The 19,607-nt window shown below is 44.3% G+C and overlaps 1 protein-coding gene across 2 annotated transcripts in view; it reads left to right on the top strand.

Moving 5' to 3' along the window:
* Positions 1-11,534: 11,534 nt before the first annotated feature.
* HLF (HLF transcription factor, PAR bZIP family member) overlaps positions 11,535-19,607 on the top strand; it is a 31,839-nt gene continuing 23,766 nt past the window's right edge. The window contains exon 1 of one of the 2 annotated variants that reach the window (XM_088535954.1): positions 11,535-11,870. In XM_088535954.1, the coding sequence (XP_088392080.1) occupies positions 11,675-11,870 (196 nt within the window). In that variant the 5' untranslated portion in view covers positions 11,535-11,674. The remainder of the gene's footprint in view (positions 11,871-19,607) is intronic. The other variant, XM_088535952.1, reaches the window with a different exon arrangement.

Genomic DNA, 19,607 nt, shown 5'->3' with positions numbered 1-19,607 from the left:
CGTCTACTGCTGCAGAACCTCTCATGAGAAACGAGTATCCAACTGCTGTGCAGAAGAAACTTGCATTCCATCAATGCCATAATAGACCTTGTTACTACCTTTATATATCAATTAATGCAGCCAACTTGGGTGAGTATTCAGCTACAGATAGAGACCAACAGTGAAACATAACACTGGCAGGAACAGGGGGACCTGCCAAGGTCACACAGCTCATTGGTGGAACTGGCTGGAGATGAGTGCTCAAAAGCAGGTAAAACGTAGTGTTTTACCTGCTGTACTAAACTGGCTTGTGAAATGAAGGCTGCTGATCAGGGACACGAGGTAAATATTAAAACTGGAAGAGAAACTTATTCTTCAAAGTGTTTTAAAAAAGAAAAAAAATGCTTTGGCCTTTTCACCTGATATAGAAAAGCTGGGGTGGTTTCTGTGATGTTTCAAACAGATTTCTCGCATGTACCAAGTTTTGTTTCCTACTCTCTGAAATGAAAACCCCGGTTCAATGGATCGGGAACAGCGCACCCGTGAATGCCGTTGGCGAGCACAGGGGGAGGAGGGCAGGAGGCAGCTAGCTGAGCGAACAGCACTCCAAGACTTCAGAGATGCCTAAAGAATCTAAAGCTCAAGGAAATCCCAAATAATGATCCAGAATGGCACTGCCTGCAGAAGGGACAGCTCTTCCAAAGAAGAATTCTCTAGTAGAGATCAGCTAGTAAGGACCAGGATAAAATAATGATGATGGAGGTCAGAGCAAGGCAGAAGTGCTGGAGCAGCCTGTGGAACAACGGCTGCTTGTGTGGAGCCTTTCTCCTTGGTGCACGGAGGCTCCTTGGCCGTGTTTGACACCTCCTGGCTGGAGGTCCTACCACGCCAGGGGAGCGCCCAGAGGAGCAAACGGACGACCGTCGGCTTCGAGTGTGAAATATTGCGAAAAGCTGCTTGTGCTTAATGGAGCTACCAGCTGAAGTGCTGTATCCATGGTATCTGAGAAGGTGATTCATGTCACTGCTATAAATACCAGCTCGCTTGAAAAGAAACCATTTCACTAAAATCTGCGCGTGGAATGGATTTGCACAACAGGCTTGTGCTGCTATCCCGATCTTTGAGATGTTAAGGATATGCAGTGTATCTTGCAGAGCAGCAGCATGTGTTTAATAAAAAGGTTTAATAGGTGGATAACCTCAAAACAGCTGAGGGCCAAAGAAGAGCCCCCTGCACACATCCTACCTCTCCCTTTCTCAGCTGACAGCTCCACAGGTTGAACCCCATGGAGCCACTGGCACCAGGCTGAGACATCACATCGCAGGGGAAACATCTTAGTGTGCATCTTAATGTGCATCTTCCAGAGCTTAATGCACAAGTGTAATTCAAGGCTTTTGCTCCCACAGAAATGAGGAACTGCATCTTCTCTGACACTACTAATGCTTTCAGCCCTTAAGAATATAGCGATGCACCTGGAAAGAAATGTAGCTGGTAATGGAACAAACATTCAAGAGCTCCATGGCAGTTTACTTGGATCTTTCCTGGGGAGCAGGAACATTGCAGTAAAGTAGCTGAAAATTCCTAGAAGAAACAACAGAAATCATAAGGGAAAGCGATCAGGCAGAATTTCCCTGGCAATCTGCAATTCACATCAGCAAATACCTTTGGATGCTTGCACTTGGAGAGGGGAATATAAGGTGCCTCCTTTTTTTAATAGGTAACTGCTGCTTCTCCACCCAGATGCACAGAATTAATGAAATTAGCTCTGTTTTTTGCATGCATTATTGTGTGACTGAGGTGCTGATACAATGGAAACTTAACCGAATTTATATTCCATCAGCACCCCCTTTACTGAGTACTTTTCTTGGAATGAATAGTTTCACGGTATATTATATTTCAGGTTAAACTAACTTAGGTTAGTTTAAACATATAACAGGAACCAACAGAGAAGGATGGGTAGACAGTGTTCCAACACTGCTGTTGAACATCTGTTCTGAGTTACCAAAATTCCAGCTGAAAAACAAATATTTCCACTATAAATCAACCGAAATGTTATCCTGAGTGTTGTAACAGATGCAAAATGATTCTGGCTCACTCTGTCCTGTGGTTTGGCTCCGTCCTTAAAATTGCTGTGAATATATTTATTTACACACTTCTAGAAATACACATTTGAAATGTGTATTTAAGCAACTTAGAATGCATCTCATGTTAGCCTATGAAGAAACCAATAGCCTTGAACTATTCCATTAACTATATATATGCTACCATTTAGTATAAACTCTAGTAACAGCTTTGCGGATAAACCAGGTCTAATGCAACCCTTAAGTTTCCTTCTCAAGTGCTCTGTGCACTTAAACTCAAGGTGTTTGTGAATTGGAGTTTATGGGGGAAGATTTGTGGTGGTTTTTTTTTTTTTTTTTTTTGTATTCATTCTATTCTGCTGTGTTTCGGGTTTTCTTCCCCCCCCCCATTGCTAGTACTTCTCCTCATCTTTAATTTCATCACTTAAATGAATCAAAAGATATTATCGATGCAGCTGGAATAAAGAAATGGGATTTGTTTACTTGATATGACATTTGGAGAAAAGCTTTGCAAGAAACTTCCTATGTAACTGTCTCGGCATGTGAATAAAATAGCCTGTTCAGGCATAGGCTGCAATTTCATGCTTTTAGGTGCATTTTTTAATGCACCTAAACCATCTTTAAACAGATGCAGTTTATTTTTTAAAGTATTTCACATGCTCCAGATAAGCTAGAGAATGAGGAAACAGAACTATCGCACCATAAGTAACAACAGTATCTTTCAAGGGGAAAACAAGGAAGTTGTTTTGATTTATCCCCCTCTTTCTTTGAAGCAGGCAGAGTTTTGGGGAGGGGGGAAAAAAATGCTGTCTTTTGAGGGTGGTGTTTTGTAGTTATTAATCATTTTTTGCCTTAGATGTTTGGAGAAAAACAGTGTGTGGAGACTAAATATAGCGGTGCCTTTTGAGCTGGTTGGGAAACGGGAGCCGCGGGCCGGTAATCCAGCCCACAAGCAATAGGAACACGTGCTCTGCCCATAGATGTGATGGGAGCAGAAGGGCTACTTAAGGGAAGTAAAAAAGCCCAGTTTATCTTGTGGAAGTGGCGTGCGCTGGACCGGACTTCTCAGGAGTCTATTAAATAAATGGAAATCATATGGAGGGGATCAGCCATTTCTGCCATGCACTTCATTTTTCCCCTTCAGAGACTTGAATGTTATTAAGTATAGGACCACATTTTTCTAAAGGCAACTTGTTAATTAAGGCATAACAATAAGATGTCTGCATATATTTAAAATGGACTAAAATGTGTTTTGTTTAACATTTCTATTTGTAAAGAGCTCAAAACATATTCCATATAACAGACAATAGACTGTCCTTTTTCTGGCACTGTACACTTGCTTTATATGTTGTTATTCAAATATAATTTGAGTCTCAATCATTAAAATTCTGATTAAATATTTTGGCAAGAAGCCATCTAAAAAGCCTCTATTTCTTCCTTTGTTATGTTTGAAATAGCTATAATAAACAGTAAAAATAAGATTGCAGCTTTTTTTTATGCCAGTCAATCAAAATAATGTGTTCTCCAGGTCAAAACCACTGAAGGGAAAACACAAGAGGGTATCTTAATTTCCCTTCATGCACTGTCAGATGGCTGTAGAAAACTGTATGTTTATGCCCTTGGGCAATTAAAAACGCTTACAAAAGTGCTAGTTCTGTGCCTTCAGAACTAACTTATTCTGCAAGGCAATCAGTTAGTTTCAAGAGTTGATAATTTATCCCCATTCACTTTAAAAAAAAAAAAAAAAAAAAAAAGGTTTGTCAGAGGTGCATATTATTAAAAGTAATTATGGCTGATGCTTTCAGTATAGCTTAAAATCTAAATGCTTGCCCACAGAAACATGCACAGAAGAATATGTTTAGCCTAAATACAGTCAATTATGCAGCTCTGTTTCTGCAGATCAGGTCATCACTTTAAAAAAAAAAAAAAAAAAAAAAAAAAAAAAAAAGAAAGAAAAGGAGGGAAAAAAAAGAAGTCTGACATGCTTGAAGGCAGAATGGAGCAACAAACCGTAGCAATTGTTATTGTTTCTCTTGTCTGCACACATAGTCAAGGTTTGTATGATAAAGTATCATTTTATTTTTCTTAATTAGCTTATGCATTTTACTTTAATGCATGAAAACATTTCTACAAAGATGATATGATGGAGATAAACACTGTTTGAAATGGCAAATGCTGTGTGTGTGTCTCTCAATGCGCACCTTTTCGGTGCCCATTTCTCCTCATAGGGGTCATCAGTAATTAGTCGGCTCCTCTGGCGCTAACGAGGGCAGCGATGCCTCTCGCAGAGGGCTGCTGTCTAGGGCAGGACGTGGGTTTGAGCAGGCGGAATCTCTCCCTTTCACTCCGAGCCGAATTCCCAGGACGCAGCTGTTCCCTCCTGCGTCATCGCGAGTGGCAGCCCTGGGACTGTGCTCAGACAAAGCCAACATGATTATGGGAAAATACCTCCTTTTGCTGCAGATAAACAGAGAGGGGCATACAACTGAAATCCAGCTTTGGATGCGCAGTGAGTGCTGCTAAAGCTGATTCTGTGTTTGAAAATACATTAAAAAAAATTCAAGTTCCTCATACTTTTTTTTTTTTTCTCCCCCTCAAGCCTATATAGCTTTGAGACATCCAGTCTGACTTTCTGTATCAAATGAAGTAGGGTAATACGTGCACCGAAGCCAGCCTACGTTTGCTTCAAGTCAGTGTCTGTTGATACTGTCTGTATGTTGTTATAATATTTGCAAAAATAGGGCTCAAAAAAATGAGAGGCCCTAATAGAGTCATATTGAACACACTCAGTGTGTATAGTCAGATGCTGACACAGCAAATAGGTTTCAAATTAAATATCTGATGTGAGGTTTAAGCAGAATAAAATGATCAATAAGAGGCAGAAGAGGATTAATTCTAACAGAAATCTGCTGTTTGGACTGCAGATGGGGGTACTCTGGTCTGAAATTAGTATTTATAAATTGTTGTGTTGGTGCTGGATATAACCAAGTGAGAGTAAGTACAAAATCTCATCTGTAAGTCTTAATGGATCCAATCCTACTGGACAAACTGCACAGAGATTAATACTGTGAACTACTGCAACTGCTTCCTGCTCTCTTTCAATACGTGCCACAATGATGATTCTTTCCTAAAGAGTGTGTGTTTAAGAGAGAACTTGGGAGCAAGACACACAGAGCTGAAGACAGAAATGTGACAGATTAAATCACAAACTCGGGACAACTGCTTTACAGGACTCTGGAGCCCAGGAGCACCAGGCACCTCAGTGACTGTCGCTGACCTCACTGAAAAAGCTGGGGACTCAGTACTGAATTTTATGGATCGGTTCTGGTAAGCCTATGTTCACAAAATACCTGGGGCTAAATTCTGCCCTGACCTTCCTTGGCACTGTGCCTCCGGCAAGCTTTCTGAAAGCAGTCATTTGAAGTCAGAGAAATCTAGGTCATCGAGTTCAATAGAAATTCTGCTTCAATACAGAGGAGATGCCCAGCTCCTTCACCTTTCGCTCTTCTCCTACCTTACAGCTCTGCTTGCGGAAGGGCTGTTTTATTCTGTGCTCGTGGGTGCTTTTCTCCTCTATGCAGTAAAACCAGTGCCAGCTTCCAAAATCAAACAGCCCGAGCGTGTAAGAACAGCTATTTCTAACTGTCTTTCTGCCGCATGCAAGCTAGCGGGGAGGAAGGAACAGGAGCGGAGTGCAGAAGAATACATGGCAGGATCGAGTAGTCTCTCCTGTTAGCACCAACTGGGAGCTGTCCTTACTTGGCGAGAGGTTCGGCAGCAAGAGGGACCAGCTACTGCATTATCACTTGTCTCAATATAGTCGTGACATCTTATTGAACTGGCCAGTCGTAACTCTTGAGTCTAAATGTTCCCCCAGGGCAGCGAGGGGTCTGTGCACTCGAAGTGAGCGCGAGGCTGGTCAGTGCTTTGCAAGGTTAAGGTTGCTCTAAAAAGCATAGCAACGTGTTTGTTCCAAAAATGTAGTCGTCACTCAGAGTAGCTCTTGTTCGGTTCAAACCAGGTCAGCTGCCCAGGCAAGTATGTGTATTTGATCTACTGTCATGTTAAGGGCTGACTGTAAGCTTTGGCAGGGAAAAACGTATTTATCTTTCAACTCACAGCATATAAGCAATGACTAGTAATACCTATTTTTCTTAGAACTGGAATGCCTTTTGGAACCATCCCAGATTACTTAAGTTCCTCTGCCATCATCCAAAAGCAGTTCCAAACCTGTCTCTGCTGCATTCAATTTAAAAGAAAAAAAATAAAATAAAATGGGGGCAGATCATGGTTCATTCAAAAAGCATTTTTTTCCCTCTTATGAAGAGCCACTGCAGCTTGCTCAGCTGCACACCAAGTGGACAACAAACATCAATGTCTAAGTAATTCCACACTGTTGGTAAGGGATTTTGCTTGGAAAGCCAAGCAAGGGCTAATTCCAGAGTGTTTACGATTGGGGAAGAAGGAAGTGTTCCTTGGTGCTTCTTGAACCGGCCTCCAAAAGCTGCTGCTGCTGCTTAGCACCAATTAGGCTGAGGGCATCTAAATGTATATTTTTGGTTTCCTCGGGACCTCTGTATGTATACACCATATGATGTGCCCTCAGAGAGAGGGCAGCCCCAGCTGAAATGGGCTCGCTTCTTTCTTTTAGGACAAATTAAATGCTGATATGTAGATTATAAATTGATTATACTTAGTATAGAGCCGCATCAGTGATCTTTCCATCTATCAGTATCTACATTATGCTTGGTCCTGATTCCTGTGCAGTCCTCCTTGCCCAGCCCATCTTATTTTATCAATGTTTACAGAGAAAATACCAGTAGGACCCCCCTCGCTAGATGGATCTTTAGAGAAATATTTGTTCAGCTTTCTATTCTATGTGTGAAGAAAAACTGTGCTGTTGTTTCCAGAGTACATTTCAGAGCAGAATTGCCAATTACCATCACAAACTATGCAGCTCAGTATCTGTAGCTCCATTTTAAAAAAATCCGTGTAAGTAGATTTAGAAATGATTATCAGACCTAATAGAAGACCAGCTATGTCAAAGAAGGTAGGGATTGGGTAGTTTTTGGTCATAAGGCTTAAAACGCTGGTGAATGGTACCTCAAGGGTTTGTTTGCCTACTTATTTTTCCCTAGGGTACCTCTGTAACCACATACTGGGAAGCCACTGCGGCCACTTAGCTGCCACACCAGCCCCAAACCGCGGCCTGCCGGGCCAAGGCGAGGCCGCAGTGCGGGCTGCGGCGCCTCTTCCCCACGGCCTCTACGCGCCGGGGGCCATGAGCGGCCTCCCCGCTCCCCTCAGGGCTAACAGCCGCCGCGCGCCCCGCCCCGCCCTCGCCATTGGCCCAAAGTAGGTCAGCGCGCGCCCACGTGACGCCCCCGCGCGCGCCCACGTGACGCCCCCGCGCGGCCGCGAGCCCCGCGTGAGGCGGCGGGGCCGGGCGGAGGGGTCGGCGCTCGGGGCGGCTGCTCCCGGGGTGGTTGGTGAGAGGGTTAAACCGCCCCTTCCGACTGCCGCCGTTGGAGAGGGAAAGAATTACGTGCGGTCAGGATGCTGGAAAGCCGTGGATGAGCTTGTGTGCGCTTAATTGGAAAAAATGGCATGTTTTGGACCGCGTAGCTCATCTGTGAGGAAAACAACGGGAGCGGAAGCATAAACGTTGGCTGAGGCTTTTTTTTTTCCCTTAATAAGGGCTCAAACAAGGTGTTTTCTATACAGAAACAAAATAAATACATAACTGCCGTAGTCCCTCGTAAGCTGTAAACATTCTTTTGGTGACTTTGCTAAGAATACATGCCAAAAATGGCATTTTTTGACTAACTGGAAAGTGCAGAAATCCAGTGAGTGTATAATTAGCTCTATTTTGGTTGTGTTAGGCTTATCTGAAGCGTGTCGGGTCAGCCACTGTTAGAAGTAGTATGGATTAATTGCAGATCACCCTTGAGAAAGTGTAGCCAGTAAAGATTGCAGGTAGACATAACACTGCTGTTTAAAAACAGCTTCCTCTCCTGACAAATTATGAATTTAGGCTCTTTGGTATGAAAACTGTCCATGTGGCAGGACTGTGGAGTTAAATTATTGCTTCTGTTACAGCATGAAACTGAAAAGAACTGCTCAGGCACAGTAAATACTCCCTGGTACTTGTCCCAGCTTTTCTGGCCGGTCTATACATTGGAAAGAATTGTTTCACTTTTCTCCATGGGGAAACTCCCAGCTCCTTCCAATCTTATTTCTCACTGGTGTTTCCCTAGGTCCTATTACTTTCACATCTTCTATTTCTGCTCCTCTTCTTTGAGGCTTTCCCTATCTCCCAAATGTTCTTTTTTGTTGTTGTTTTTTTACACTGCACAGAAAAAAAAATCTGTGCCACATCGACATATGCATTGCCAATCACTGCCCTCCTTTTTGTATCATTCACTCTGTACTTACGTAATTAGAGGTTTCCAATAACTAGCAATTTGGCCATCTTAGGCAACACTGCTATGTGTCTAATCGTTTAATAATCTAGTGCCCCTTTTCTTTTTTTTTTTTTTCTCCTGGGTAGGTGACTTGCAAATTGTTCTGCTGCTATTATCATATTACTCCATGAAGCCCTTCCTGTCATGAACCGTGCTAGATCTGTAGCATTTCAAGGTTCTTTCCTAATCCCTTCTCAGTTGTTCTCCCTACGTATGTTAATATTACGCTGTCTCTGGTTCTGAAGGGCCTTTTGATTGCAATTTTCAACCTTCGTATTTTGGTTATGGCTCTGTGATTATGCTCTTGATTTGGACGTACTTTGGACTCTGGTTGCTGGGCTTTGGTTGCCGGATCATCTGACCACACACTAGTGAAAATGCACAGACTTGGGATGCATTTGGGTATGTTTTGCCTGGGCAATAAGCAGAGAACGTAATTGCTAAGGGCAGCTTCCTGCTCCTCAGTGTTGTGCCTTTATGTCTAAATATTTTATGTTTGAGTTAATAAATTCTGGAAATATACCTACACACAATCACAAATAATCACTGTAAGCTTATATAGGGAGTGTAAGTCATGAAAGAATTGACTTTTAAACAGAGAATAGTAGAATCCGGGTATGGGTGGTTCAGCTTGGCAAAAAGTCTCCCCAAAAGAGATGAGAAGTGGAGCTATCACTGCCCACAGGTATCTGATGGGGGGAAGCTACCCCAGCAAGAAGCAGCTGTTGAATAGAGCAAAGAGGGCGGCTGAAGGCCAAAGCAGCTGGAAAACCAGCTCCGTGTGCACCCAGCAGCCTCGCAAGCAGAAACAGGAGACGCTCTTCAGATGGAGGACACAGACTAGGCGCTGGGAATCTTGGTAACGGTGAAGCCCTGGTACCGGTGGTTAACTGGTGTGAGGGGCAGCCTTCTTGGGGAAATTAGGGGTGGGAGAAGATCCCTCCTGTCTAGAGCTCAACGCTCGCGAGCTCCGAAACTGTTTTCTTTAGAAACAGATAAAGTGTGATCAGCTGCGACCCCTCGGGGCTCCCCGAGGGGGGCACGCGCCTCCCGCGGGGCGGCCGCCGCCTGCTCGCCCGTTACCTCGAGCCGGGTCAAACATTCAGCGCGTTAACGTTCCTCCCGGTTACCGGGGGAAACGGCTCGCGGAGGGCGGGAGCCGCCGTCCCCCTCCCGCCGCCGCCGCCTCGTAACGGCCGCCCCAGGCGGCGGTAACGGCCGCAGCGCGCGCGCCAGCCGCGGGGGGGCAGGGGGCGGGCCCCTCCGCCGCGCCAATGGCGGCGCCGCTGCCGCCGTGACGTCAGCGGCGGCAGCGGCTGCACATGGGCGCGCGGCGCAGAGCGGGCGGCGGTTGCTGCGCGGCGGCGGCGGAGGAGGAGGAGTAGGAGGCGCCTCTCCCGCTCCCTCCCTGCCCCGGCCGCCCCCGGGCGCCCCTCGGCCAGCGCCGCTCCGCTCCCCCGCGCCTCGCAGCGGGCCCCGCCGCAGGGAAAGGAAGACGAAGGAGCCGCCGCGCAGCCGCTGCCCCGACGGAGAGCCCACCATGTCGCGGCCGCTCCGCTGAACCCCTCCTTCCTACCTCCCACCTACGGCGTGCTGAAGTCCCTGCTGGAAAACCCCCTCAAGCTGCCGCTCGCCCACGAAGACGGTGAGGCTTCCGCGGGCAGCCCTGCCCCGCCGCCCCGGTTCCCCCCGCTCCGATCCCTGAGGTCGCAGCCCCCTCACAGCACCCCGAAATGGCGGCCCCTTCCCCCCCACCCCGCGCTTCCCTTTCCCTTTTTTTTTTTTTTTTTTTTTTTTACCCGCCCCCCGCGAGGTGATTAAGTAATTGGATGATTTCCGCGGGGATATTAGGATATTAGGCGGCGCTGGAGAGAGCGGCGCGTCTCGCCTAGCGGAAGGCGATGGGCTCGTTCCCTCCGCCGCGGCGGGGAGGGCTCCGGGCGGCCGCAGAAGCGGCGTTAGCGGCGCGGCGCTCCGCTCCCCCCCGCGCAGCCGCCGGCCGCGTTAACGCTAGAAACTTGCAGCCCTTTCGGTGCAAAGCTGGGCCAGGGGCTTAATTGTACTTGGTTCAAATCGTGTTAAAAACAAGAGAAAAAAAACAAAAAAACAAAAAACCCACAGCCCTGCAGCGGAGTCGGTGCGCGCGGAGTGCCGAGCTGCGCCTCGGCAGATGTAATTAATAAGGAAATGCTGGGAAGGCTTCATAGCTGGCAGAGAGCGATATCAGTTGAAACTGCAGCGTATCTTGCTGAGAAATCAGCTGTTCCCTTCAACGTGTGCTTTGCTGTTATTTGGTTTATTTATAGAAGCAAGTAGACTTTTTTTTTTGCCTGTTCTGTAGCTCTAGATTTTTTTTTTCCTCCACTTCTACACGTTAAAAAGTTTATTCTGTCAGATGCTGGCATTGTTTGTAACTTCAATGCATTGAGTTCTAATATCATAATTACTTCTGTAAATGATACTGTGTATTATTTATTGCCTCTTATGAGACTCCCTTGCTATCTTACAGTGAACTGTGCAGCTATTAAATTTCAGGGTTAATTCACTGTGTAAGAACTAGCAAGTGTAGGACCCTAATTGTACTGATGTACTTACAAATTGAGGAGTCTTGGCTCTGAGCTCTGATTTTTTTTCCATTTCAATAAAATTCAGTATCTAGCAATATGTTTTAGCTTTATTAACTTGAATGCATGGTCCCCAGAAGCCTGGGAGTACTTACTGAGGCTGACATTCAAAGCCACACATACAAACTGAAATTTTGCATACTAAAAATAGAGGGAAATCTTAAAAACACGTCTGGATCCAGCAAGGTGCTCAGCCAGCATGGCCCTCCAGTCCTCTACCAAATCGAATTAACTGAAGGATTTATTTTTACAAAGGATTTATTTATATGAAGGGAGCATCCCCCCCTCACATCTAAGGGAGTGCAGGAGGAGCAACTGAAGTAGTAATAGTAACTAGTAATTTAATTACTTAACATCTTACATCTTTATTATGTGTTTTGTTTAAGCATTCGGTAAAGAAAAAGACAAAGAGAAGAAGCTAGATGATGACAGCAGCAGTACCACGGTCCCTCAGTCGGCTTTCTTGGGCCCAACATTATGGGACAAGACGCTGCCATACGACGGAGACACTTTCCAGTTGGAATACATGGACCTGGAAGAATTCCTCTCGGAAAATGGCATTCCACCCAGCCCAAACCAGCATGAGCATAGCCCACACCAGTCAGGTCTGCAGCAAGCTACCTCAGCCTCACCTTCTGTCATGGACCTCAGCAGCAGGGCTTCTACTTCAGTCCACCCAGGCATGGTGTCGCAGAACTGCATGCAGAGCCCGGTCAGACCAGGTAAATCATCCCTAAGACCTCCGTGTGGATTTGAGCCTGAGCTTGCCCCCCTGCCTTCTCTCCATATCCCTTCCACCCCCGTCAGTAAATCACTTTCTACTGCATGGTTGACAGGCAGCTTAGGGCCAATATGATTCAAGACCTTGCTATGCCAAAAAATGAAATTAATATCTCTCAACTATTGCAAAGTTGCTCCGCAGGGATTTTTGTTTAAATTCTGTCAGGAAGCCATGGGAATTCCAAGGAAACATGCCTCTTATCTTTCCTTCATTGGTAACCTGCCTCTTAGAAAATGAAAAACAAAAACAGAATAGTAATGTTTAGATGACATGCTGTTGAGTGAACAGTGAGAAGGATCACGAAAGAGAATGTTTTCTTTGGCTGTATTTAATGTGAGAAGACAGGAATGACAGCACGGGCACTTACCTTGAAGGTAAACTTAAAAGACCGTGCTTCCTGTTTGTAGTTTTGGCCATCTGCTTGTCCTGTATTAAGCAAAATAAAATTCACCACAGTGCGTGGGACAGGAGATAAGCTTTGGGGTTGCATTTTAGTTTTGATTAAATTAGCATAAACTGAGTGCAACTCCACTGACCCTGGTTGCTGTGTTGGATCTATATTTGTCTTAAGCTGCAGGCAAAAAAGACGTCATGGAGCTGAGTTTTGATCAGGGTGCACAATTCCAACCCGTTCGATACCAGTGGAAGTTTTCTCTTAGTGTATTAGCACTTTAATTCATCCCTTTAGAGACACTAGTACAAATCTGGATAACTTCTCTCTGGCCTCACACCAGCATAGCTGAGATCATGGTCCAGGGAATAGTGTCAACATTGAGTCTTGGAAAACATGGAACTGGGTGTTTTTTAAGTCTGTGGGTGACTTATTTATTGTGCTCTTCTGTTCACGCAAGGTCTGCTAGACCAAAGTGTGCTCTGGGGAGCAGGAAACCACTCCTCTCCCTTCTGCTTGATCATTTGCCATGCTCAGCGTGTGAAGTCTTTGTCAGAATCATCCGATAAGGAGGCAAAATAAATAAATAGGAGGACAAAAGTTGTGGAACAGGATGAAGTGGAAAAGTCTAAATCTACAACATTGCTTTTCATTGAAAAGAAATTGAATGTGGTGGTCTTTGGTCCTAAGTCAGAAGTGTGCCCCCAAAGTGTGGCTTAAGTCTGTAGCTTTTATTTGCTCATCTTTGTTAAAAGTGTACTTTTCATAGTTAGCTTGAAACTGAAATATATATTTCCTAGTTAAACAGCAATTTGTGCAAGCTCCCAAAATGAAAATATGTTTGGGGTTGGCAGGAGAAATATAAAATGAGACTTTACTTTTCCTGTGGCTTACTCTTCCCAAGCCAGTCTTTAATAGCAGTGCATGTGTGCCTCCATATTTCTGTCACATATGCTTGCATAAAATTGAAAGCAAATATCTGACCTTATTTCTTTTTTTTTTTCCCCAGAGGAGACTGATTATGTACCAGGCTTTTAGTGATCACATGTCAGAATTTGCTTGTAATAAGTTATCTGCATGATTTTTTTTTTGCAACTCATTTATTTATTTATTTTTAATTTTTCCTGCGTTGTTCATAGCTTGAGGTTATAACTCTTCTCGTTAGAAATTCTGTATATTTTTGGTCCTGTTGTAAAGGTCTTTTGGGGTAAAACCATCTTGATCTACACGCTTTACTATCTGTGCCTTTCTGCTTTTAAGAATAATGTGGGTTTTTTTTTTCCAGAGGAATTTACTTCTCAAAATAATATTTTGTATTATTGTTATAAATATCAAAACAAGTAGTTTTCAAAACATCTCAATAAAAGCTAGTTTTATGTGATCTAATTGGTGGGAAAAATGAATTTTTTAGGTGATAGCAGTTCTTAAAAAAGCTGGTAGTGGTGGTAAACTCGGTATTTTGTATTAACAACTGACGCCTGTGTAGGAGTGCGGGCTCTGACTTTGGCAAGGTCGTCCCCTGCACTTTCCACATCCCTGCTCACTGCTTTAATTGGCTTTGTGGCATTTGGTGTCGGAGCTGGCCAAAACATGTCCACCTGCCTGTGCCCCTGCTGCCTACGGGGCAGGGTGCGTGGGGAACCCGTAGGTGCCTCGTGGATACGTGGCACCCCAGGCAGGCCAGCGAGCAGGAGTGCCACGAGAAGATTTCATCTTATATGTATGTGTTGAGATGCAGGCAAAGCACAACTGACCCTGACTTTAAGACGGCGCTGCAGAATCCTCGCTGATTTGTTTTCAGTAGTCAACAATAAATAAGTTAAAAAGCAACTCTTCTTCACTTAATTCTGTATTTCCAGCTCGGATTGTCTGGTTGGCAACAGTTTCATCTGTTTTCTGAGTTGTATGAAAAAATGGAGGAAGCTCCTACTTCCCTGTGAATTTCTGTGTTTGGGAAAGCTGTGGCACTGTCTTTATGATCGTGAGGAGGGATACATTGTATTGCAAGATTAGAATCTGATGCATTTCTATTTTCCAATTCAACTTTGGTCAAATAATATTTCGATGATTTATTTTAGCAATGCCTGTTCACTGTAATAGGTAGATGCATTTGAAACCTTTCCTCTGTTCCCTAGTGAATGTGGATTAGTTGATTGAAATCCGTAGCTTTTCAAATAACCTGTTACTGCAAACACACTTCTTTGGTTCTCCATCTGCTGTGTATCTCGTGTTATCTCTTGTTGGTTCTTTGGAACATAAATCTCCATTTAACTGTGACGTGCTTTAAGGGAAGATTTCCAAGTTGCCTTTTTTATGCAAATGGAGGTTCATATTTTACATTAAGTAGCTGGTGTTTGCTTTTACCTAGCCTTTCCCCTCTGTGTTGCCCTTACTTGAGTGAAGGGGGCAGCTAATGTAAAGAGTTTGTACGGAGTGAATTAGAGCTCAGGTGCCTGAGCCAAGTCTGGTGAAGATGGTAGTTGGATGGTTTGTGTTGTAGATCTGAATTCTCTGTCTGCCACCAAAGCCCCAGATCCAGGGCCGTGTTTCTGAGGATGCTGCTGATGCAGTGTTGTCCCATATTGTTGTTGCTGCCCTCCCGCTTGAGGAGGATAGGGATAGTGTTGGAAAAACTCCCTCTATTTTTATGTTCCTGTGGCGGTGGCCTTAGGTCCGTGATACTTGCACAGCTGGTGCAAGTGGTGGTACCCTATAGTGTTTGCAAGTGATCTGCCAAAGCTGATTTTAAAAATTCAAAAGCAAAAAAGCTCTATCATCCACATGTATGCAGTAGCTATCTAAGGGTTGAAAATGTCAGGGATATTCACACCATAGCACTACACAGGACTAAGTAGTTTCCAGCACTCCCCACTCCTGCTTTGTGGCGGTTGCACCAGCCCAGGGGCAGTGGTGGCTCTTGCTCTCTCCGGCCGCACGCCGAGTGTGAGTGGGGTGGCCCTGCGCAACCCTCCCTCCCTCGTAGCCTTCCTCCCTTGTGTTCCTTAATGTGACCTCCTCTTCGATCGTAGCTGCTGCAGTGCGGAGGGCTGTGCTCCCAGCAGCGTGTGGGATCTTTTCCTAAGCTTTAATCAGTGCTCGGAAGCAGTTATTAGGTGCTGCACGAGCCACAGCATGAGCCCCCTCTCTTAAAGTCCAAGGACGCTACCTGCAGCACTAAGAAGAGCTGGGAATTTCCTGAACTTTGCTCTCCCACGTGACGACGTGGGAATGACCAGCTAAACCGTCAAGCGGGCTGGTCCTGCCAGCTGCTCTGCACATTGCCGCTCACGTGAGGCTCCGAGCGGCGGTGCCTGCATGACCATGTGCTCAGGCACGTGGCAGTCCCTGTGCCGCCTGCTCAGCATGGCTTTTGCTGGAGCAGCAGCACGCACGCACACGCGGCTCCGCGCTCCTGCCGTCGCCCGCCTGGGCTGAAATCGCAGGGAAATGGAAAAGTTGAGCTCTGTGCGCTGCCGGAGCAAGGGAAGTGCCGTATGCAGACAAGCCAGCCTGCCTTCTGGATCAAAGAAAGATGCAGTATATACCCTGGCAAATATAAAAATAGCCTGTCGCATGATAAGAGGGGGAAAGTGCTTTAGCATTAACCAGGCTTGTGCATTCAGCAAGAACACTAAGTCACCTTTAGAAATCCTCAGGCTTGTGCATTCAGCAAGAACACTAAGTCACCTTTAGAAATCCTGCTTTAATATTCACTGTTAAATTTTGATTAATGGTTAAATCATTGCTTGACTATGTGAAAGAGCATAGAATAATTTAGGATTATAAAAAGTAAACCCTAAGTCTCGTATTGGGTTTGTGCTATAATTCTAAAATATACCCAGCCTGACTCTGTTTTTGGTGAGGAATAGTGCTTTCCACACAAGCAGTGCTGCTTCAGCTTGTAAGGGCTGCTCAGTGTCAGGAGGGAGGGTACGTGGAGGGACCACCCAGGATTTTTTTCACCTTTGCAGGGATGTCTGAGAACAAGTCAAACTTGTTGCATATACCTAGAAAAAGCACGGTGTCTTTTTAAGAGCCTTGCTTCGCATCTCAAGCTGTATTGAGGACCGTTTGAACGATTGTCTAGTGCAGTGATTGGATTTTTAAGATGTGAATGCACCCTGGGGTCTTTCATAAAGCAGTAAGTTATAGTTAGGAGGGGAAGATATCCTCAGGAGCTGTATGTGAGGAAGACGTTGATATTAGCTGCTTAGATGCAGCTCCTAGGAAACACATTTAAATATTGCAATTTGCATATTTATATGACAGCAGATTGGCAACTGTGGGAGCTATCAGTGGCCAGATTCTGCCCGGTTAAGCTGTGACGAGTACTTTACTCCTCGTGTAGTCTTATTGATTTCAGTCCTGCTCAGCAGGCGCACAGTTTATTGACTGTCCTCTTTCATCGGCTCCTAGGTGGAGCAGCAAAATATCACTATTTGTTCTCTTGTCGTTCATCTTTCTGGCTCTTTCTTTTTTTCCTCCAACTGCGGGGGATAACCGGTCTCAGTGCGTTGCTAGTTTTCTTCTCACAGGATAAAAGGACCCTTGTGATGAGGAAAATGTTCTTGCGAGCATTATGTAAACAGAAGCATGGTTGACTGGCAGTGCATTAGCATAGAAATATTCAACATGAATTTTGCTAATGTCATCGTCCTTTTTTTTTTCATTTTTATATTTATAAATATTGTAATACTTTTGTCTCTGAGTTTCCCCCAAAAAGCGGTGATTAGGAAAAGGCCATTTCAAATAATTCAGAGAAAACTGTGGTTTGAGTTGTTGTTTTATGCATGAAGTGCTATGGGTTATGGAAGAGCTGGAAAAAGAATTTACTTAAGGAAGAAAAAGCAGCTCGAATCCAGTAGCATTTAATGGAGTAAGTTACATGTGAGGAGTAAGTACAGAAAACAAATGTGAAATGCACCACTGTCAAAATGAATACACCACAAACAGTTTTTTGTAGCATCTGTGGCAACTTTTATGAACAAATAAGACTAAAGAAGCTGTCTGTTTACCACAAAAGCGAAATGGTTCCTGAGAGCGTCAGAGCTGATGTGGGGAGAGCTAACAGGCAGGTAAGGCAGCATGTGTTGCAACATTTTGCCTTTTTTTCCCCCCCCCCTCCCGTGTTAGGACTCTTTTTGGCACTTCAGCTGTGCATAACTAAGGCAGTATCTGTCAAGTTTTAAACTAATGCAAGTTATTCTTCAACCTCTCCACGTTTTCCAGCACGCTAGAGGCTGTAGTACGGTTATGCTTCCGTGTTCCATTCTCTGAACCAAATCTTGCCTCTCTAATGTGCAACTCTTTCTTGCTTCACTGCTCTCTTCTCAGCTTTGATAGAAACAGCTTTAGTTCTTCATGTTGCTGGTAATCTCTTTGTATGATTTGCTATTTAATGAAGACAAACATGCTGATCTTGAAGGTCTTTGCTCATAAACTCATGTTTTTGTGTAGACCATATGAGAATTAACAAGAAAAACATGTTGCATCTGGGTCCTAGAAAACTGATGATTTGTTACCTAGAGCCCAAATCTACATGAGTGCTAAAACAGAACTGGACAGGTACCCATGACTCGATGTGCTCCTTAGTAGCATGCATTTGTTACACGCAGATGTCAGCATGATCTGCAGCACTAACTCATCTGCGACAAAATGTCGTCCGTAGAAATGTAGGTATATAAATGGAGAGGCAAAAATACACTGTTAGGTAGAGATTTGTTGAAGATGGAGATTGGTAAAAATGACGACTTTTCCGATTAGCCTTAGGGATCTCAGCTTGCTATAAATTCTCTGTTCTGGAACATGGCTGTGGACAATAGGTCAAAGATTAAGTAATTCATTATAGAGCTGGTTGGTACTCCTGTATTTAATAAACAAATGAATGAACGAGGCTCTCCGTCCACCGCAAACTCCATTACTTTGTGTAGCAAGGATTGGACCTAAATTTTTGTAAAGCATTTGCGAGGCTCACAGCTCGTTTAGCTCTGGTACTTGAAAATTGCTATAGTTGAGGTAAGCTGGGAACTCGGTAACCACGATACAGATGGAAGCATTCAAAACAGAAATTAAATGCTGTCCCACCAGTAACTGCATATAATCTGAGTTTCTAAGGAGGCAAGGAAAGAAGCTATATCTTAACACTTCAAAAAATAGAAGCAACATTGTGAAACCTCTAAATGCAAAATGTTCCTGCAGAACTCCATTTGATGGAGGAAATCGATATTTTAGTACAGTGGAATTATTGAAATAACGAGCTAAGCCGTTGTGGAGCAGAGTACGTTACCCAGGGCTGCGGAACATAAAACACAGGTTCGAACTGAGAGGGGCTTAGCTGAAATAAAAGGGGTGTCTTGAAACAGTTTAGTCATTTTTACAAGCTCTCTATTTGAAGATTTGAAAATGAATTGTAGTCCAACAACAAGCCTGTTTAAAAAAAATCTGGGTGCTTAGTTTTTGTTGCTTAATAAGTAAGGAAGCACTTGAAAACAAATCCCGTTTCTCATCTAGAGAGGGTTAAACTGCCTTATTTGAAGGACCCCGCAGCAATCAGGCATCCCACTGTTCCCTCTTTCTTTGTGCTGCATAGTGGAAATACAGATGTTACTGACGTCTGTAATCCCCGCAGCTGCGGCCTCTCGTTGTGGCGTGGGGCATTTGGCCATTTTGTGGACGTAACTCTTGCAGTTCCGTCGCTCACTGGGAGAGATCAGAGCTGGGATCTTTTTGGGATCTTTTTTTTTTTTTTTTCTTTTCTTGAGTAGTTTGCTATGAAAACAAACCGTACCATTTGCTTGGGGTATGCGTGGCTCCTTGTGTGTTACTGCTTCATAATTTGTGAGTCTATGGACTGATTTCACCCAAATGTGAGAGGTTAAGGCAAAAAAGGGGTAAGACTGTAAAAGAACAATTGGATTCCAAGAGTTTCTTGGAAAATGGACGGCTGGGTAAAGTAGGGAGATGTTACTGAGCAGGAAGAGCTGTAATGCAAATGTGAGTTTTCTACATCTGAATTAACATAAGACCTTTGAAATGTGTCATCTATGTGAAATGCTTCTGTGAGCTGACACCCTTCTAGACACCATGAGATGTCAACCCGCTTTGAGAAACAAATATGCAACAAACCAGGCTTAATTGGTTTAGTGTGCGTTTGGAGGTTGGTCACAGAACTATTTTACCATTACTCTTCCTTTAAAATCCTCAGCTCCTGGAGTCATGTTGTTATATGAAACTGCAGGCTTAAAAGGAATTAAAAGAACAGTTAGAGAAACAGTTACGAGATGTACA

Source organism: Tinamus guttatus, unplaced genomic scaffold (genome assembly GCF_059628265.1).
Source record: "Tinamus guttatus ecotype Peru unplaced genomic scaffold, ASM5962826v1 Tinamus_guttatus_pri_ptg000649l, whole genome shotgun sequence".
Classification (NCBI taxonomy): Eukaryota; Metazoa; Chordata; class Aves; order Tinamiformes; family Tinamidae; genus Tinamus; species Tinamus guttatus.
Note: the sequence above shows the minus strand (reverse complement) of the source record. Positions and strands in the feature narration are given on the sequence as shown.